The sequence below is a fragment of the Bison bison genome, unplaced genomic scaffold (assembly GCF_000754665.1).
Source record: "Bison bison bison isolate TAMUID 2011002044 unplaced genomic scaffold, Bison_UMD1.0 scf7180017864508, whole genome shotgun sequence".
NCBI classification, from domain to species: Eukaryota; Metazoa; Chordata; class Mammalia; order Artiodactyla; family Bovidae; genus Bison; species Bison bison.
Genome location: NW_011495064.1, coordinates 7,879,992 through 7,898,519, shown reverse-complemented (window position 1 = coordinate 7,898,519; position 18,528 = coordinate 7,879,992). Strand labels below are relative to the sequence as shown.

General features: G+C 42.1%; 1 protein-coding gene across 2 annotated transcripts in view; it reads right to left on the bottom strand.

Moving 5' to 3' along the window:
* Positions 1 to 759: 759 nt before the first annotated feature.
* Positions 760 to 18,528, bottom strand: part of IL18R1 (interleukin 18 receptor 1) — a 33,806-nt gene continuing 16,037 nt past the window's right edge. For both annotated transcript variants that reach the window (XM_010829680.1, XM_010829681.1), the window contains exons 6-11: positions 16,636 to 16,698; positions 15,295 to 15,415; positions 10,758 to 10,897; positions 8,742 to 8,903; positions 4,776 to 4,934; positions 760 to 1,375 (exon numbers count right to left, since the gene is read on the bottom strand). In XM_010829680.1, coding sequence (XP_010827982.1) covers positions 1,020 to 1,375; positions 4,776 to 4,934; positions 8,742 to 8,903; positions 10,758 to 10,897; positions 15,295 to 15,415; positions 16,636 to 16,698 — 1,001 coding nt within the window. In that variant the 3' untranslated portion in view covers positions 760 to 1,019. The remainder of the gene's footprint in view (positions 1,376 to 4,775; positions 4,935 to 8,741; positions 8,904 to 10,757; positions 10,898 to 15,294; positions 15,416 to 16,635; positions 16,699 to 18,528) is intronic.

The following is an 18,528-nucleotide window of genomic DNA, read 5'->3' as shown; positions in this document are numbered from 1 at the left end:
CCCTGCACACAGCCCTGCCACCCCATCCCCAGCCAATCCCAGGCACTGAGGTGTGTAGAGGTAGCAGCTCTTGCGAGAGCTGGGAGAGACTCCATTCCAGTTCCTGTGTCACCCACTGCATAGGCAATACCACAAGGTAAACTTAAAATCCTTTAGCTCAACTTTTAGCATTAAAAAGCTCTTAAAACCTGCCCTTATTTTAAGGCCTAAGTTATTTGTGCCATGTCCAGCCTCATATCAGAGGATGAGATGGTTGGATGGCATCATTGATCCAATGGACATGAGTCTGAGCAAACTCTGGGAGATAGTGAAGGACAGGGAGGCTTAGTGGGCTACAGTCCATGGGGTCACAAAGAACCAGACACGAATGAGTGACTGAACAACATCCAACCTCACAGTTGCTGAACATGTGCCTGAGCAGACTGCCTGCATCCAGTTATAGAAGGAGAAACAGGAGACACATTTCTGTTGAGCTCCCCAGTCTTCTGGGAGCTCAGGGACTTCGCTGGTAGCTCAGTTGGTAAAGAACCTGCCTATAATAGATTTGGTTTGATTCCTGGGTTGGGAAGTTCCCTTGGAGAAGGGATAGGATACCCACTCCAGTATTCTTGGGCTTCACTGGTGGTTCAGATGGTAAACAATACGTAAGCAATGTGGGAGACCTGGGTTCGATCCCTGAGTTGGGAAGATCCCCTGGAGGAGGGCATGGCACCCCACTCCATATTCTTGCCTAGAGAATCCCCATGGACAGCGGAGCCTGGTGGGGTACAGTCCATGGGGTCACAAAGAGTCAGACGTGACTGAGCGACTAAGCACACAAACAGTGGAAGTCCCCGGCCATAGATGAATGTTTAGTCTTATCCCTGGCAACCTAAATGCCAAGTTCATCTTCAGTCTGTGAGTAAGATGTTCACAGAGTAGAGTTAAATATTTGAATAATGCCCTCTGTTATCCACAGGCTCAGACACTCAGTCCTCAGACTGTCAAGAGCTCTTTCTTCTGCTCAGCTTTTCTGAAGATTAGGACTTCAAAAGAACAGGCAAGACTTCTGACTCATCTCTGCAGGGTTTGACTGCTTTTGCAGGCATCAGATAAAGAAGATTCTTCCAGAACCTTGAGTTATAAGACAGAGACTTATCTGCCTTCCACTTCAGAACTCTGTGGGATTTCAAAAGCTTCAGTGATTGAGGCAAAAATCTGAAGTCTCCGACAGGTGTAAATTCAATTAAGATGATTTTAATTTTCCTTTCCACCAGTGCTTCATGGAGTCCACTTTCAAGTTCATACCTGACTTCACTAGACATATAACTTTTACTGAGAACAATGATCAGTCTTCGGCTTTTCTCTATCAATGAATGGATTTCATCAACAACAGCTGAAAATATAAGAGGTGGCAGGTTAATTTAAGAAAACCAAAAGGGTGGACAGGAGATAAAAATCATGTTGCACAGTCCTATTTTGTATTATTTAACTCAGCTTCACTAATAAAGTTTAAAGTAGGTCATTCTCAGTTTTATATGCCTATTTTTTTAACTAATTTTTTTTTTTTTGGCTGTGTGGCATGTGGGATCTTAGTTCCCTGCCCAGGGATAGAACTCACACCCCCTGCATTTAAAGAAGCAATCAACTGCACAAAGATAATGAATACCTCCTTAGCCTTACTCTGTGCCTGGTGTGTGTGTGCTCAGTAACATCCGATTCTGAGACCCTATGGGTGTAGCCCACCAGGCTCCTCTATCCACGGGGCTTCCCAGGCAAGAATAATGGAGTGCATTGTTACTTCTTTTTCCAACTCTGTGCCATACCTTCTTCTAAACATGTTGCGTATATGAACTCCTTTAATCAGCACAATGATCCTATGAAGAAAGTACTGTAATCACCCTCATTTTACAGAGGAGGAAACTAAAGCACAGAGTGGTTCAGTAACTTGCCCAGAGTCACACAGCTGATAAATGGCAGAACTGGAATCTGACCCCACATGGTCTGGTTCCAGAGTGTCTATTCCTAACCATGACACCATCCTGCCTCTTTACACGCATGGAAGAACAGGCTAAAATACTAATTGAAATATTAAAAAAAAAAAAGCCCACAACACTGCCATTATTCCAGACCACAGGTTGATAAACCTTTTCTGTAAGGGGCCAGATGGTAAATATTTCAGCCTTGGCAGGTCATACTGTCTTTGTCACAGCTATTCAACTCTGCTGATTAGCTCAAAAGCAGCCACAGACAACACAGGAGCAAATGCGTGTGGCTGCTTCAAGGACTGGAGCTGCCCTGTGGTTGACAGACTGCCAACCTCTGTTCTAGATCCAGCCCTTCGCAGACTGAGGTTCTAACCTGAACTAATTATGAATTGATACTTTCATACTGTGGTGCTGGAGAAGACTCTTGAGAGTCCCCTGGACAGCAAGGAGATCAAACCAGTCAATTCTAAAGGAAATCAACCCTGAATATTCACTGGAAGGCCTGACGCTGAAGCTGAAGCTCCAAATACTTTGGCCACTCAGTCGACTCATTGGAAAAGACCCTGATGCTGGGAAAGATTGAGGGCAAGAGGAAAAGGGTGCAACAGAGGATGAGATGGTTGGATGGCATGAGTCTGGACATGAGTTTGAGCAAACTCTGGGAGATAGTGAAGGACAGGGAAGCCTGGCGTGCTGCAGTTCATGGGGTCCCAAAGAGATGGACGTGACTAAGTAACTGAACAACAATACAAGCATTCTTTATTTTTATTTAAGAGTGAAGAAGAAACCTGTTATTTAAATGCTTCCTAGAAAATAATGGAAATATTTAATAATAAAATGGATGCAAAGTCAAGAAGAAATACTTTGTGACAGCGTGTCTCCTTGGATACAAAGCAGTGACACACAAAGCATCACAGTGTCGAATGCATCTGACAGTTTGGTATGTTATCCCTTAGAGAGGTTATTTGATATTTAAAAATATTTTCTCTTTCTAATGTGTAACATTTTCCCTTCTTAATTTGTAACCTAGGAAGGAAAAAACACTTTTTTTAAGACTTTTTTTTTTTTGATGTGGACCATTTTTAAAGTCTTTATTGAATTTGTTACAATATTGTTCTGTTTTACACTTTGCATTTTGGGTGCACGGGATCTTAGCTCCCAAACCAGGGATGGAATCTGCACTCCCTGCATTGGAAGGTGAAGTCGTAACCACTGGACCACCGGGAAGTCCCCACAACTGTTTCTTATTTCCTGCCCTATCCTAAATGCCCAACTTAGAATTTGCCACAAAGATGGTGCTCAGCGAATGATGAATGAATGAATGAGTGATGGTAACTATCAAGACATTTGTGTTGCATCATTTGTGAGGCACTAGCACCTATAAGGCAATGGCACCCCACTCCAGTACGCTTGCCTGGAAAATCCCACGGATGGAGGAGCCTGGTAGGTTGCAGTCCATGGGGTCGCTAAGAGTCAGAACGACTGAGAGACTTCACTTTCACTTTTCACTTTCATGCATTGGAGGAGGAAATGGCAACCCACTCCAGTGTTCTTGCCTGGAGAATCCCAGGGACAGGGGATCCTGGTGGGCTGCCATCTATGGGGTCGCACAGACTCAGAAACGACTGAAGTGACTTAGCAGCAGCAGCATCTATAATAATTTGACACCAGATTCCAAATCTCTGAAAGACTTTCAGAGGAAATGTGGAAGTGTTACTAAATCTCTTTGAGTTTAGCTGTAATATACTTTAGTATCATGTTACAGCCATTTGTATTCATATATTAATTTAAAACTTGAATTTCACAATCAAAATATGGTAGGAACCATCAATCTCATTTTATTTAACCTTTACCATTACTCCTAATTTCTACTTTAATTTTCTCACAATGTCAACACGATAAAGAAGAAACATTTTTTGCTAAGAATTAACCTGCATTTATAGTCCAAAGAATCACATATTAAATTAGTTTTATTAGGTTTTGCTATACAAAATACCATCAAAAGAGGGATTCATCCTGTGCTCAGTCAGGTTTGATGATTTGTGACTCCATGGACTGTAACCCACAGGCTCCTGTGTCCATGGGATTCTCCAGGCAGGAATATTGGAGTGAGTTGCCATTTTCTCCTCCAGGGAATCTTCCCCACCCAGGGATAGAACCTGCATCTTCTGACTGGCAGGCGGCAGATGCTTTACTGCTGAGCCACTGGGTAAGTCCTTACTCTGGTCTATTAAATGCTTTGTAATAGCAATTCTGGCCCTGGTTCTGAAAATGGAGCACTTGCTCCCTTTCTCCAGAGTCAGAGACCTCTGAAGCAAGAGGAAGAGTTCAAGTTCTGGACCAGGCTCCCCAGAGGCCACACTTGGAAGGAGTACAGGTTGCTCATCATTTCTGGTTTACAGGGGAATGGCTACCCACTCCAGTATTCTGGCCTGGAGAATTGCACGGACTGGACTGTCCATGGGGTCACAAAGAGTTGGATATGACTGAGTGACTTTCACTTTCACTTTTCTTTCATTTTTAAGCAAACAGGAGAGCCTTTTATAAGGTAAGCTATTCATCTTTTAAAAACCATCTCCACTAATTTTCCTTATTTTTTAAGGCCTTCTTTTAAAATTGGATGTACTGTGTTTATTTATTATTAATGTGTATTTACTTATTTGGCCTCACCTCACAGCATGTGGGATCTTAGTTCCCCGACCAGGGATTGAACCCACACGTCCTGTATTGGAAGCTAGGAGTTTTAATGACTGGACTGCCAGGGAAGTCCCCTTCCACTAGTTTTCTATCTGGTATTCCCTTTCTTACCTCCTCCAGGAACCACATCTCTTTCAAATATGCATAACTTATACCCAAAATGTTTCTCCAACACCCTGGGCAAAGTCTCCACAGCAAACGCGTGCTCCTCTCCATGCTCAGGCTGACACTCTTTCAGGTAGGACACAAAAGCATCATATGTTTTTCCATCTAGGAGATAAGGTTGACCCCTTTCATTAGTGTGAAAACAAGGCTTTATTTAACTAAAGACTTGAGTGAAAGCCCCGGAAGGTGGGAATGGAATCATTGAAAGAGAAAAGTCAAATAGAGCATCCTCACATTCAAACATCAGTCCGACACAGTGTAGACATTAAATTACATATATGACTATGTGTGAAACAGATGGCTAGTGGGAAGCTGCTGGAGAGCACAGGGAGCTCAGCTTGGTGCTCTGTGATGACCTAGGCGGGTGGGATGTCACAGGGGCGGGGGGCTTGTTGGTGGAGGGCGGTCCGAGAGGGAGGGACCTATGTATACATACAGCTGATTCACTTTGTGGTACAGCAGAAACTAATGCACTGTTAAGCAATTATACTCCAATAAAAAAATCTGTGCAGTTCTTCATATATCGATTATACCTCGATGAAGCTATTAAACAAAAGAATAAAATATTTTTGATAGAAAACAAATTTAAAAATAAAACAAGAATGTTTAAACTAGGTAATGCATAAGGTCCCTCAAATATCCTTTGGTTCCATGTTTTTCATGCATCACTCTTTATCTCTGACTTTTGAAGTTGTCAACAAGGAATACACTCAGTTATTATTACAGGCCAACAAAAAAATAACATACTCAGACCTTGTATGGGAATCAAGTAGTCAACTGGCAAATGTTTCCTAAGCATGTACATTAAAAGTCCCATTGTTTGACACCAAAAAGGTCTCTTGACACAGAGACCTGTGAAAACAGATGAAGAGTTCAAGTTCTAGACCAGGCCTCCAAAAAGCCATAACTGGAAGGACTACAAACTTTAGGTTAGGGCATTAAAGAAATTTAAAGAAAATAGAAGGTCAAGGAGCCCAAATATGTTCTCTCCAGGATCCGGGAGCAAATCTTACCTTGGCTTATTCTACTGCTATTAATATCATTTAATTCTACTGCCATCTGAATCTACCCTCAAAACCACCCCCTGAAAGTGAGAATAAAAACAAAGCTGAGTATTTACCCTGGAGAATGGAACGAAGTGACTGGAGATGATTGAAATCATATGCTATAGGAACACATGCTACATGGTCTATGATGCTTTAGACAGCAATAGAAAAGCTTCTGTTCTATTATAGGTTTTCATTGATGACATTTGCTCCTACTTAATTCTGGATAGGAAAGCAATGTTCAAGGAGACTGTGTCAGCAAACAATAAAGACTGTTCTACTAACTGGGTGACTGAAAAATAATACACATTTCTCTCTTCTGCTTTCATCCAATCTATTTGAGAAGACAGAGTGGACACAGGCAACATCTTGGAAAAGCTGACAAATAATGTTAGCAGCTACAAGACAGTGTAAACAAAACAACAAACAAATAAACAAAAAAACTTGGTCTAAGAGTGAGCAGAGATCTCCATGGATATGATGTTAGTTGGGGTCAGTAGGGGAAGAAGGGGGAGTAGGTGTAAAAAGGTCTACCTTATCCCATGACATTTGGTTAGATGCTAGAGGAATTAGATTTATGCTTGCGTACATTACTGGGGTGAATGAATTTGCTACTGAGTTTAAGGCTAAATATTATTGGCTTCTCTATTTCAAAAGAATAGGGTAAAAGCATTCTTGGTCCATGTTCTTTATATTGAGTATCACTTATGCTCAACAACCCAGCCCAATATCTTCAGCAGCATCCAGGCTCACAAAACAACCCTTTCTGTCTCTGGGAAAAGATTCTTCAATTCTGCCTCTAGCATCCTGGTTCAGCAGTTCAAATCAGAACTTATCTTTGGTTTAGAGCAACTGCTTTGAGGAATAGAGCACATACAAAAGACTGAACATTTGGTAAAAATTGCAGAATTCACATGCATATCAAAGGTAAGAAAAGTTGGCAGAAACAGAGCTACTTCTGAATTTAATCAGTAAGTGGGTCCCTTGCATAACTCTTAGGTTGTTGTGAAATACAGCTATCTCTCAGTATAAGTAAGAGTCAGTGATTCTACTGGGCTTCCCAGGTGACTTAATGGTAAACGAATCCACCGGCCAATGCAGGAGATGCAAGAGACATAAGTTTGATTCCTGGCCTGGGAAGATCCCCTGGGGTAGGAAATGGCAACTGACTCCAGTATTCTTGCCTGGAAAATTCCATGGACAGAGGAGCCTGGCAGGCTACAGTCCACAGGGCTAGAGAGTTGGACACGATGGAGTGTACATCAAACCAACTGTATCCACATCTACATTTCTAGTTATTCTCCTTTAGGGAGTTTCCCTTCAGTTACACTGCACACAAACGAAATGATGACTATACTAAGTTCTCCACTACATCACTTCTGCAATAATGGAAGGTTGTAAGAAACCCGAGTGTCCATCAAGTGGTGACTCAATAAACAAAGGTGCATTCATAGAAATAAAACATTGTGCAACCCGAAAAAATGAGAGGCTTTATAAACTAAGATGGAAGGGTATCCAAGATACAATAAAACAAAGTTCAGAATAGGTGTAGAGCATGGCAAGATCTGTCTTTCAAATAGGAGTAAAATATGATTCTATATTATTAACATTCATTTGAATATACTACCAATAGGAGATGAGGCGGGAAACAGGCGTTGGACGAACATGTACGTATCATTTCTAAGAGTTTTAATATTTTGAGCTATGTATGTGCTACACACACACACACACACACACACACAGATATAAAAGCAAGTGCAATGGATTATACCCATACCTTTCTAATTTGGTAACTATTTTGAATAAAAAAAAAAATTTATCTCTTTATTTGCCTGCCCTGGGCCTTATTTGCAGCCCTTGGGCTCTTCACTGTGGCATGTGGGTTTTCTTTTTAGTAGTGACACTCAGAATGTCTTTTGTTAGCTGCAGCATGTGGAATCTAGTTCCCAGACCTGGGATCAAACCCGGGGCCCCTGCATTGGGAGCGTGGAGTCTTAGCCGTGGATCACCAGGGAAGCCCCTCTATTTTGAATCTTGAGGACCTCTGATCACCTTCAAAATTAGGAAAACTGAGAAACCACAGTCCCCAGATAGAAGGAGGAGCAGATAAAAAAATAGCAGAGCTAGGGGACTGGAACTCAGGTCATGTGGTATGGAGTTCAAGGTTCTTGCAAGTCCATCATGCAGCCTCCTTTGCTGGGTTTAAATAATGAACCATGATACAACTCAACTCAATTTAAATGACTTTAACTGAGTGTGCACTTTGTGTAAGGCACCAGATGGTGTGTGAGCAATGACATTCAGACACACAGTCCTTGGGCAAGAACACGTCACAGCACATTTAGAAGGACACAGCATACATGCATGAAACCATTAGAGAATAATTTTTGACAACAGGTAAGTAAGCACAAGAAAAAGTGGCACAGACAACATCCACAGCAGATGATTCGTCAGATCAATTTTTCTTATGGAAAACCTCTACTGCCATTGCTGCTGCTGCTAAGTCACATCAGTCGTGTCCAACTCCGTGTGACCCCATAGACAGCAGCCCACCAGGCTCCCATCCCTGGGATTCTCCAGGCAAGAATACTGGAGTGGGTTGCCATTTCCTTCTTCAATGCAAGAAAGTGAAAAGTGAAAGTGAAGTCGCTCAGCCGTGTCCGACTCTTCTCGACCCCAAGGACTGTAGCCCACCAGGCTCCTCCATCCATGGGATTTCCCAGGCCAGAGTACTGGAGTGGGTTGCCATTGCCTTCTCCACTACTACCATTAACCCAACAATATAATCAACATAAGGTGAAGATTAATTCATAGCTTCTTAATGAAACTGTAAGATAAGAGATCCCAGCATTATGACATTCATTACCTGTTAAGGTTTCGTCTCTTCCCATGAAATGCCTATAAAATAGAACCAAGTCAACTCTATAAATGACACCCATGGTCACAAGGCAGACAACCACCACTGAGATCACGACGGCTACGATCATTCCTCTAGTGAAGACGTGGCCTGGGATGTCAACCATGTCTTCTAGAAAGAAAAAGAAAATGGGAAAATCAGTCAGGGAAATTTCATTCGAGTCTTTCACCGTCATATTGCTGTGGTCAGTTTTTTTTTTACCTTTAACACAAATCAACTTGTCTATCCAGTTACTCTGAACTCCTGCCCTTAGTCTCCTGTGGTGATCTTTTTGCTCCATAGAAATGTGTACAAGGGTATTATACAGAGATGTGAACTGAGAATCTGTTTCTACCCAAGGAAGTCAGATTTCTAGGATGCTGAGACACCGGGGCAAAATGCAGAAGGACCCACACATAAATCTCAGTTAGTGGGCTGGGAACATATTGTGAAGGCGTGGAATCTTTTAAGATTAATTTTTATTTATTTTTAATTAATTTTTGCTGATTTACAATGTGGTGCTAGTTTCTACTGTACAGCCAAATGAATCGGCCACACATGTACCCCCTCCCGAATGGGCTTCCTTCCCATTCAGCTCACCACAAAGCATTCAGCAGAGTTCTCCGTGCTCTGCAGTATGTCCTCATTAGTCATCTATCTCATTAGTCTCTATGTGTCCATCCCAACCCCCCACTTCCCCCTGGGTACCCATAATTTGTTCTCCACGTTTGTGTCTCTATTTCCGCTCTGCGAGTAGGAGCATCCACACTGTTTTTCTACGTTGCACACACATATGCATATACGGTATTCGTTTTTCCCTTTCTGACTTCGCTCTGTATGACACTCTCTAGCCCCAGCCACGTCTCTGCAAAGGACACTGTATTTTAATTGAAGCGCAGTTGATTTACACTGTTATCCCAGTCTCAGATGCACAGCAAAGTGAGTCTGTTATATGTGGGCATAAATTCACTCTTCTTCAGATTCTTTTCTTACATAGACCATTATAGAATACTGAGTAGAGGTCCCTATGTTATACAGTAGATCCTCATGTTCTCTGTTTTATATACAGCGCTGTGTATATGTCAATCCCAAACTTCCTATTTGCCCCTCCCCCACCCACTTACTCCCTGGTAACCTTGAGAGATTGAGTGCCCAGGCGAGGGCATGTGGGCTTCAGCCTGGATCCAGCACCTATTCTGTGTCCTAGAGAAAGTCACTGATACCCTCAACTCTTAGTGTTTTATCTGTACACACAGCACAGCAATGAAGCTGGTAGTATTTTCTCCTTCACACACAGGGCTGCTGCTTTGAAGGTGGGTTAAATATTACAAATAAGTAGTGAGCACATTACCTGGCCCTCAGCTCTGAGAACTTTTGCATATTTTTATATGAAAATGTCCTTTGAGAAAACAAGTTACCTTTCCTAGATGGGTTGAGTTTATGCTCATTATGGACAACATAACCCATAAAGGTTAAATTAAATTATTCTGTCATAAAGGACAGAATAATTCTTTTTAATAAATCTGTTCAAAACTTTTAAAGTTGCACATTGTATTTTTTCTTTATTTTAATTTTTTGGCTACACAGCATGAGGAATCTTATGCTGGAACCGAACCCACACCCCCTGCATTGGAAGTTCGGAGTCCCAATCACCAGATCGCAGGGAAACCCCAATAGAATAATTTGTAATAACCATTCCACAGTGTGGCCATGGCCACTGCCAACATGCTAGTACATTTCCTTCTAGATTTTCTTTTTTCCCTGAAAACATTTACTTAATTGGACCCACATGGTGATCACTCTTTGTCGCTTAACATTATATTATGAGGGACAGCAGTGAGCTGAAACCAGTGTTCCCACTGGATGCCTGTGAAAAGTCAAGCCCTTCACCTCTCAGGAGCCTGGTTCTTGGTGTGTGAGGTGACGGACCTCTCAGCTGTAGCAGTCTAGGTTTGCACCGACTTCCAAAAATAAAATTCCTCACACCTTTTAGCAGCAAGAGGAAGCTTTTGGTGTCGATGCCTCCCTCATTGACCGCAGTGCAATTGTATGAAAAGTTTAGATTTCTTGTATTTACGTTCTCAATCCTCAGTATTGCGGAAGCAAGCCATTTGCCTTCTGAAGTCCTGTAAGAGAGGAACATGGTTTAGCAATAGGCTATGTGTCGTTACCAGCGACATGACCCATGAGAGAGGAATCTGTTTGCGCAAATACATCTGTAAAAAGCAATGTTTTGTGGACTTCAGAGATCTTCGCTTTCTGGTGAGTTCTGTTCAAGTGTGAGCTGCCTGCTCCCTGGGGATGTCAGTCCTCCTGAGACCATCTGGGGCAGGTGCTGCCTAGAACTAAATACCTGGAAGACGACGGTGTTCAGTTGAAAATAAGAGAAAATATTTTCTCTCTCAATTACAGGCATACTTCATTTTACTGAACTTTGCTTTATTGCACTTTGCAGATATTGCACTTTTTACAAATTCAAGGTGTATCAAGCAAGTCTCTGGGTGCCATTTTCCCAACAGCATTTGCTCACTTTATGTCTCTGTGTCACATTTTGGTAATTCTCAGAAATTCACATTTTTTCATTATCATTATATTTATTAGGGAATCTGTGATCAGCGATCTTCAATGCTACTATTGTAATGGTTTGGGCATTTATTTTAGCCATCAAGTATTTTTAAATAAGGTATGGATATTGTTTTTTACATTTAATGCCATTACACACTTAATAGAGTACAGTACACGCCCAGTCGCTCAGTTGTGTCCGACTCTTTTGCGACCCCATGGACTGTAGCCCGCCAGGATCCTCTGTCCATGCAATTTCCCAGGAAAGAATACTGGAGTGGGTTGCCATTTCCTTCTCCAGGGGATCTTCCCAATCCAGAAATCAAACCTGCGTCTCCTGCATCTCCTAGATTCTTTACCACTGAGTCACTGGGGAAGCCCACAGTATATAGTGTAAATAATTTCACGTGCACTGGGAAACCAAAAAATTCATGGGACTTGCTTTATTGCGGTATTTGCTTTATGGTGGTAGTCTGGAACCAAACCCGCAATAGCTCCAAAGTGTGCCTGTGTTTCATCCATTCCTCCTGTCCCGACTATTCAGTGTCCCTCCCACTGTGAAGTCTCTGCCAGCAGTGACAGGGCTGCGAATCATTAGTACAGATACAGATGCATGTCAAGCTTGTCCTCACAATCCTAATGATAACTCTTATTTTGTTCTGCATTTAAGTTAAAACACAATACTATTTTCAGACATCCTCCAAGCACATGAGAAATACCAGTTAAGCTGCTCAGAAAGTGTCAGAAAATGACCAGAGACCACCAGCACAGCCAACTGTCTTTCTTTTCTGAAAGGACTCAAGATGTCCTGTCTTTGATACAAGGCAAATGCTCTTGATATCTGCCTCTTGCCAGTGGCAGGCTCTATAGGCTTGGGGTCAACCAGCACTCCCAAGTATAGTCATTCACCTGCCAGGCCTCCAGCAGCTGGACGTGGGACCTGCTGCAGCCTCCAACTGTCTGTTTCATTTTAGAACCAAATTCTCTACAGAAGTCACCAAACCAGAAATAGCCTCCCTGGTGGCTCATACGGTAAAGAATTTGCCTGCAATGTGGGAGGACCTTGGTTTGACCCCTGGGTTGCAGAGGTCCCTGGAGGAGGAAATGGCACCCCACTTCAGTATTCTTGCCTGGAGAATTCCATGGACAGAGGAGCCTGGTGTAAAGAGTCCATGGGGTCACAAAGAGTCAAACACAACTGAACGACTAACACTTTCATCTTTCTTTCAACATCAGTGTAAAATCCACAAACAAGTGTGTGTGTGTGTGTGTGTATAAAAAAGGCAGGAAAAACTAAAAAATGCAGCTAAGGTGACAGACACCTCAGGACCATGACTCACTAAAACCCGAGTGTACAACTACCTTAATAATGATGGTAATGACTCCAAACCATTCAGAAGCATTGAAATGGCCATAGAGGGACTTCCCAGGTGGTCCAGCAGTTAAGATTGAGCACTTCCACTTTAGGAGGTGCTGGTTTGATTCTAGGTCAGAGAACTAAGATCCCACAAAGGCAGGTGCAGGCAAAAATGAGTAAATGGTCATAGGTTCAGTGTGTTTTGTTTTAATACAGTATAACCATTCCTTTGTTGCTGCTGTTCAGTCACTCAGTCATGTCCAACTCTTTTGCAACCCCATGGGCAGCAGGACCACAGCACACCAGGCTTCCCTGTCCTTCACCATCTCCCAGAGTTTACTCAAACTCATGTTCTTTAATATAGGACATTTAAGTATTAAACTATACGCCATTTGGAACGTTTTGCAGTAACGCTGCCTCCTAGATATTTACACCTAACCACCCTGTTGGGTTTTTCTATCTGCTCTTACTGTGTTTCTAATTTCCATTAATGGACACTGGCGGGAAAAGGCTGCCATAATTACTATGGTCAATGTCAGTCGACCAACAACAAATGTCAGGGGGTACGTGATTAGTCCTTTAAATCAGTGTTTTCTTGAGTCATCATTTACACCTGACAATCTTTGGAAACCCTCCTGGACCTGAGAAAATCCCTTAATTCTCACCCTTAAGAAAGAGAATCATATATATATGTACATAAATATCGCTGATTCAGCTTGTTGTACAGTAGAAACCAACACAACAGTGTAAAGCAACTACACTCCAATAAAAATTTTTAAAAAGCAAATATAATTGATTAGTTGGACCACCCTAAAAAAAAAAAAAAAAGATAATCACTATAAGGAATGTTATACAAAGAAGCTCTGAACTATCCCTAAAGAGCAGGAGGCAGTGTCTATGTCAGCGTAGCTCATGGCCAGTGAAGATATCCCCTCACACTCACAAAACTGTCTTCAAATGGCTCTCTCCATCGTCGCGATTTTTTTTTCCTTCATTTTTTTTAAAATTTAAATTTATTTATTTTAATTGGAGGCTAATTACTTTACAATATTGTATTGGTTTTGCCATACATCAACAAGAATCTGCCACAGGTGTACACGTGTTCCCCATCCTGAACCCCCCTCCCACCTCACTCCCCATCCCATCCCTCTGGGTACTCTCAGTGCACCAGCCCCAGGCATCCTGTATCCTGCATTGAACCTGGACTGGTGATTCGTTTCTTATATGATATTATACATGTTTCAGTGCCATTCTCCCAAATCATCCCACCCTCTCCCTCCCCTACAGAGTCCAAAAGACTGTTCTATACATCTGTGCCTCTTTTGCTGTCTCACATACAGGGTTATCGTTACCATCTTTCTAAATTCCATATATATGCGTTAGTATACTGTACTGGTGTTTTTCTTTCTGGCTTACTTCACTCTGTATAATAGGCTCCAGTTTCATCCACCTCATTAGAACTGATTCAAATGTATTCTTTTTAATGGCTGAGTAATACTCCATTGTGTATATGTACCACAGCTTTCTTATCCATTCGTCTGCTGATGGACATCTAGGTTGCTTCCATGTCCTGGCTATTATAAACAGTGCTGCATCTTCACGATTTTCAGTTCTCCTCGTTTCCATAATTTCCAACATGAGAACACAGAAAAGTGTGCAGGGGGAAGTACAGGGGCAGATCTGGAGAGGAAGTGGTATTAATAGATGGCCTGCGGGTGGCTGGGGGTGTTCCAGGATTCTCAGAGACAGGTGCTGATGACGCACTGCGTCACCTACGGACACCCAGCTGGCCCCACGGTGACACATAGGCAACACAGCCAGGCATGCAATAAGGGTCCAGAGTGCGCTCAAGGGGCCCAGAGTGACTTGTACATGCCCCAGTCTCCTGATGTGGCCTTTTCTCTGGCACATTCGTAAAATCAAAGCATTTAACACAATGTTCAAAGCTCATACGACAGTGGCCTAGTTAATCACTCTTCCATAAGATGGTGGAGGTAAAGTCTTCACCCCCATCAGATCCTGACTCACCAAAAGCTAATTCCGTAAGGCAGTGCTAATAAGCCTCACTGACCTTCTTTTTCTTTTTTGACTACACCACATGGCATGCAGGATCTTAGCTCCCTGATCAGGGAATGAACTCACAACCCCTGCATTGGAAGCATGCAGACTTGACCCCTGGACTGCCAGGGAAGTCCCGACCTTCTCTTTCTAACTTAGACCTCAGCAATAAATTTCTGCATCATTCATCAGCTTAGATATGAGAATTATAATTATAAAATATATAAGTTATAATTATAAGTTAAATTCATCCCAAGCATCCTATCAGTCTTTCAGGAGTCTGGTGTTTTGATCTCATATATATATATGATCCAGGGGCTTCCCTGGTGGCTCAGTGGTAAAGATCCCACCTGCCAATGCAGGAGATGTGGGTTTGATTCTTGGTCTGGGAAGGTCTCCTAAATTAGGAAATGGCACCCCACTCCAGTATTCTTGCCTGGCAAATCCCATGGACAGAGGAGTCTGGCGGGCTACAGCCCATGGGGTTGCAAAACACTCAGACACGACTTAGTAGCTGAACAACAACAATATATCACATATCCATACCTAATTCTCGTCACTTCCCCTTCATGTACATTAGGATCCTTTCCATTTTTTCTCCAGGTGTTCCAGTAAATTATATCCTTTTCATTCAGCAGAGCAGAGCAGTTGAGCTGTATATCTTTTCCTAGGTAAAAGTTGACAACCAACGTTCTGATTTTAGAAACTCAAGTTTCCCAAAGGCTAAAATTAATAAAGCCAATGTATATTAATGTAACATACAATGCTAATATAGTGCTGCATCTAAGAAAAATATGCCTGTTTTCATTAATAAAAAGAAAAACTTACAAAGCAGAGAAATTAGGTTGTGATTACAAGTCATCACCAAACTATGAATTGGCCTCTATTCAAATATTTATGTTGAAATCAATTATTAAAACTTAGGAAGGCCAGTGGACTTTCTTTTCAACCAACAGTCTAATAAGTAGTGTCAGGCCAAAACACCCACTGTAACGTCTAGAAAAACAAAATGGATAAAAGACAAAAAATTAAATTAGCTAAAAATTAAAGATGTCAAAGTTCAGGGAAAACCAAGAGAAACAGTGGGACAGAAAGTACAGTGAGGAATAAAGTTCTTCCAGGGTGAACTGGGGCTGCCCTGGTGGCTTAGGGGTAAAGAATCCACCTGCCAATGCAGGAGATACAAGTTCAATCCCTGGGCCAGAAGATCCCCTGGTGAGGGAATGGCTACCCACACTAGGCTTCTTGCCTGGAGAAGTACATGGACAGAGGCGCCTGGCGGGCTACAGTCCACAGGGTCACTAAACCCAACACAATTCAGCAACTGAATAGCAAAAACACCAGTTCAAACACTGATTCAAATCAAATCAATCCCTTAATATTTGAATCCCTTAATCAAATATTCAAACCATACAGTAAGTTTGAATAATTTCTCCAGAGAATTCTCACTGAGTTTTCATATTTAAAAATGACCACAGTTACTATTTGGAGAAGGAAATGGCAACCCACTCTAGTATTCTGGCCTGGAAAATCCCATGGACAGAGGAGCCTAGAGGCCTACAGTTCAGGGGGTCGCAAAGAGTCGGACATGACTTAGTGACTAAACAAGTTACTGTTAGAGAAAAGCCACATAGAAAGTGATTAAAACCACAGGTCTGCAAACCATCGGCACTTCCATAATCTTTTGAACACATTGCTAATTTTAACTATCACTAAAAGGGGCAACATTCAAACAATGACAAGGTTTTCCTGCTTCTGCAATATTCTTCAGTAAACATGGCATGTGTTACGAATACAACGTTGATCAATAAAAAACCAGAATCAGCCTTGAAAGACTCAATTATGCCCCCTGTTCATAAACCCAAAATATATGTATGTCAAATATACCTAGTTCCACTTTAACTTCTTCGATCTTTGGTCCAAGAAGAGCTGGAATTATATTACTGTGGTCTGAAAGTGAATAAAGAAAACAAAAATGCATTAGTGTTGCAGGGAGCTTTGCTAAGACAGATGTATTACAACATCTGTTGTAATATACTTATTATTCCAGGGAACAAAGATTCTAACAATCATCACTTTACATTTATTACTTAATTGTATTTTCATTAGATAAGGGAGGCAGGGAATACTGGTTGCCCTTTCACTTTCCATCAACTCAAAGCTCACCTAGCTGGAGAGAGCTTACTGAACTTGGTCTCCCCTCAATTCCACCTATGACTTCTGCCCAGCACAGCTAAAAGCCAGAAGGTGCAGGAAGTCAATGAAACCTCCAGACTTAGAAGATGCAGACTCACTGGGAATTGTCTTTATGTTCTCCCTTCTCTCTGCCCTCAATGCCTCAAAATAGATTTACTGGGTGCAAGGCACTGTGAAGTGGCATGTGCCAAGGATGCAGGCGCCTCTAGAAGCCGGAGAAGGCAAGGTATTGATTCTCCTGCAGAGCCTCTAGAATGAACACAATCCTACCGAAACCCGGAATTTAGCCCAGGGAAACCATTTTAGACTTTTGACCTCTAAAACTGTACAATAAATTTATATTGTTTGAAGACAGGAAGTTTGTGGTAATTTGTACATTCACAATGCATGTGTGGAATACAGCTATATAAGTGGACAGTTGGAGAGAAGAGGGAAGACGCTGCTAAAGTAAATGAGCTCTAGAAACTGTGAGCCCATGACTTTGTTGGATGAGTCAACCTAGGAGTTTACAGCTTCCTGGGAAAGAACAAGAAGGGTGGATAAGCCACCTGTCTTCAGACACTTGAAGGAGCTGTCATTTGCAGAAGGGACCAGATTTAATTTGAGGAGTTACTGAAGGCAACCACAGACACGAGTGGAAACTACAGGAAGGCATCAGTTCAGTTCAGCCACTCAGTCGCATCTGACTCTTCGCGACCCCATGGACTGCAGCATGCCCAGCCTCCCTGTCCATCACCAACTCCTGGAATTTACTCAAACTCATGTCCATTGAGTTGGTGATGCCATCTAGCCCTCTCATCCTCTGTCGTCCACTTCTCCTCCTGCCTTCAATCTTTCCCAGCATCAGGGTCTTTTCACATGAGTCAGCTCTTCGCATCAGGTGGCCAAAGTACTGGAGTTTCAGCTTCAGCATCAGTCCTTCCAATGAATATTCAGGACTGATCTCCTTTAGGATGGACTGGTTGGATCTCCTAGCTGTCCAAGGGACTGTCAAGAGTCTTCTCCAACACTACAGTTCAAAAGCATCAATTCTTCCGTGCTCAGCTTTCTTTAGAGTCCAACTCTTACATGCATACGTGACTACTGGAAAAACCATAGCTTTGACTAGATGGACCTTCCTGACAAAGTAATGTCTGCTTTTTAATATGCTCCCTAGGTTTGTCATAACTTTCCTTCCAAGGAGTAAGTGTCTTTTAATTTCATGGCTGCACTCATAATCTGCAGTGATTTTTGGAGCCCAAGAAAATAAAGTCTCTCACTGTTTCCATTGTTTCCCTATCTATTTGCCATGAAGTGATGGGACCAGATGCCATGATCTTAGTTGTCTGAATGTTGAGTTTTAAGCCAACTTTTTTACTCTCCTCTTTTACTTTCATCAAGAGGCTCTTTAGTTCTTCTTTACTTTCTGCCATAAGGGTGGTGTCATCTGCATATCTGAGATTACTGATATTTCTCCCAGCAATCTTGATTCCAGCTTGTGTTTCATCCAGCCCAGCACTTCTCATGATATATAAGTTAAATAAGCAGGGTGACAATATACAGCCTTGACACACTCCTTTCCCGATTTGGAACCAGTGTGTTGTT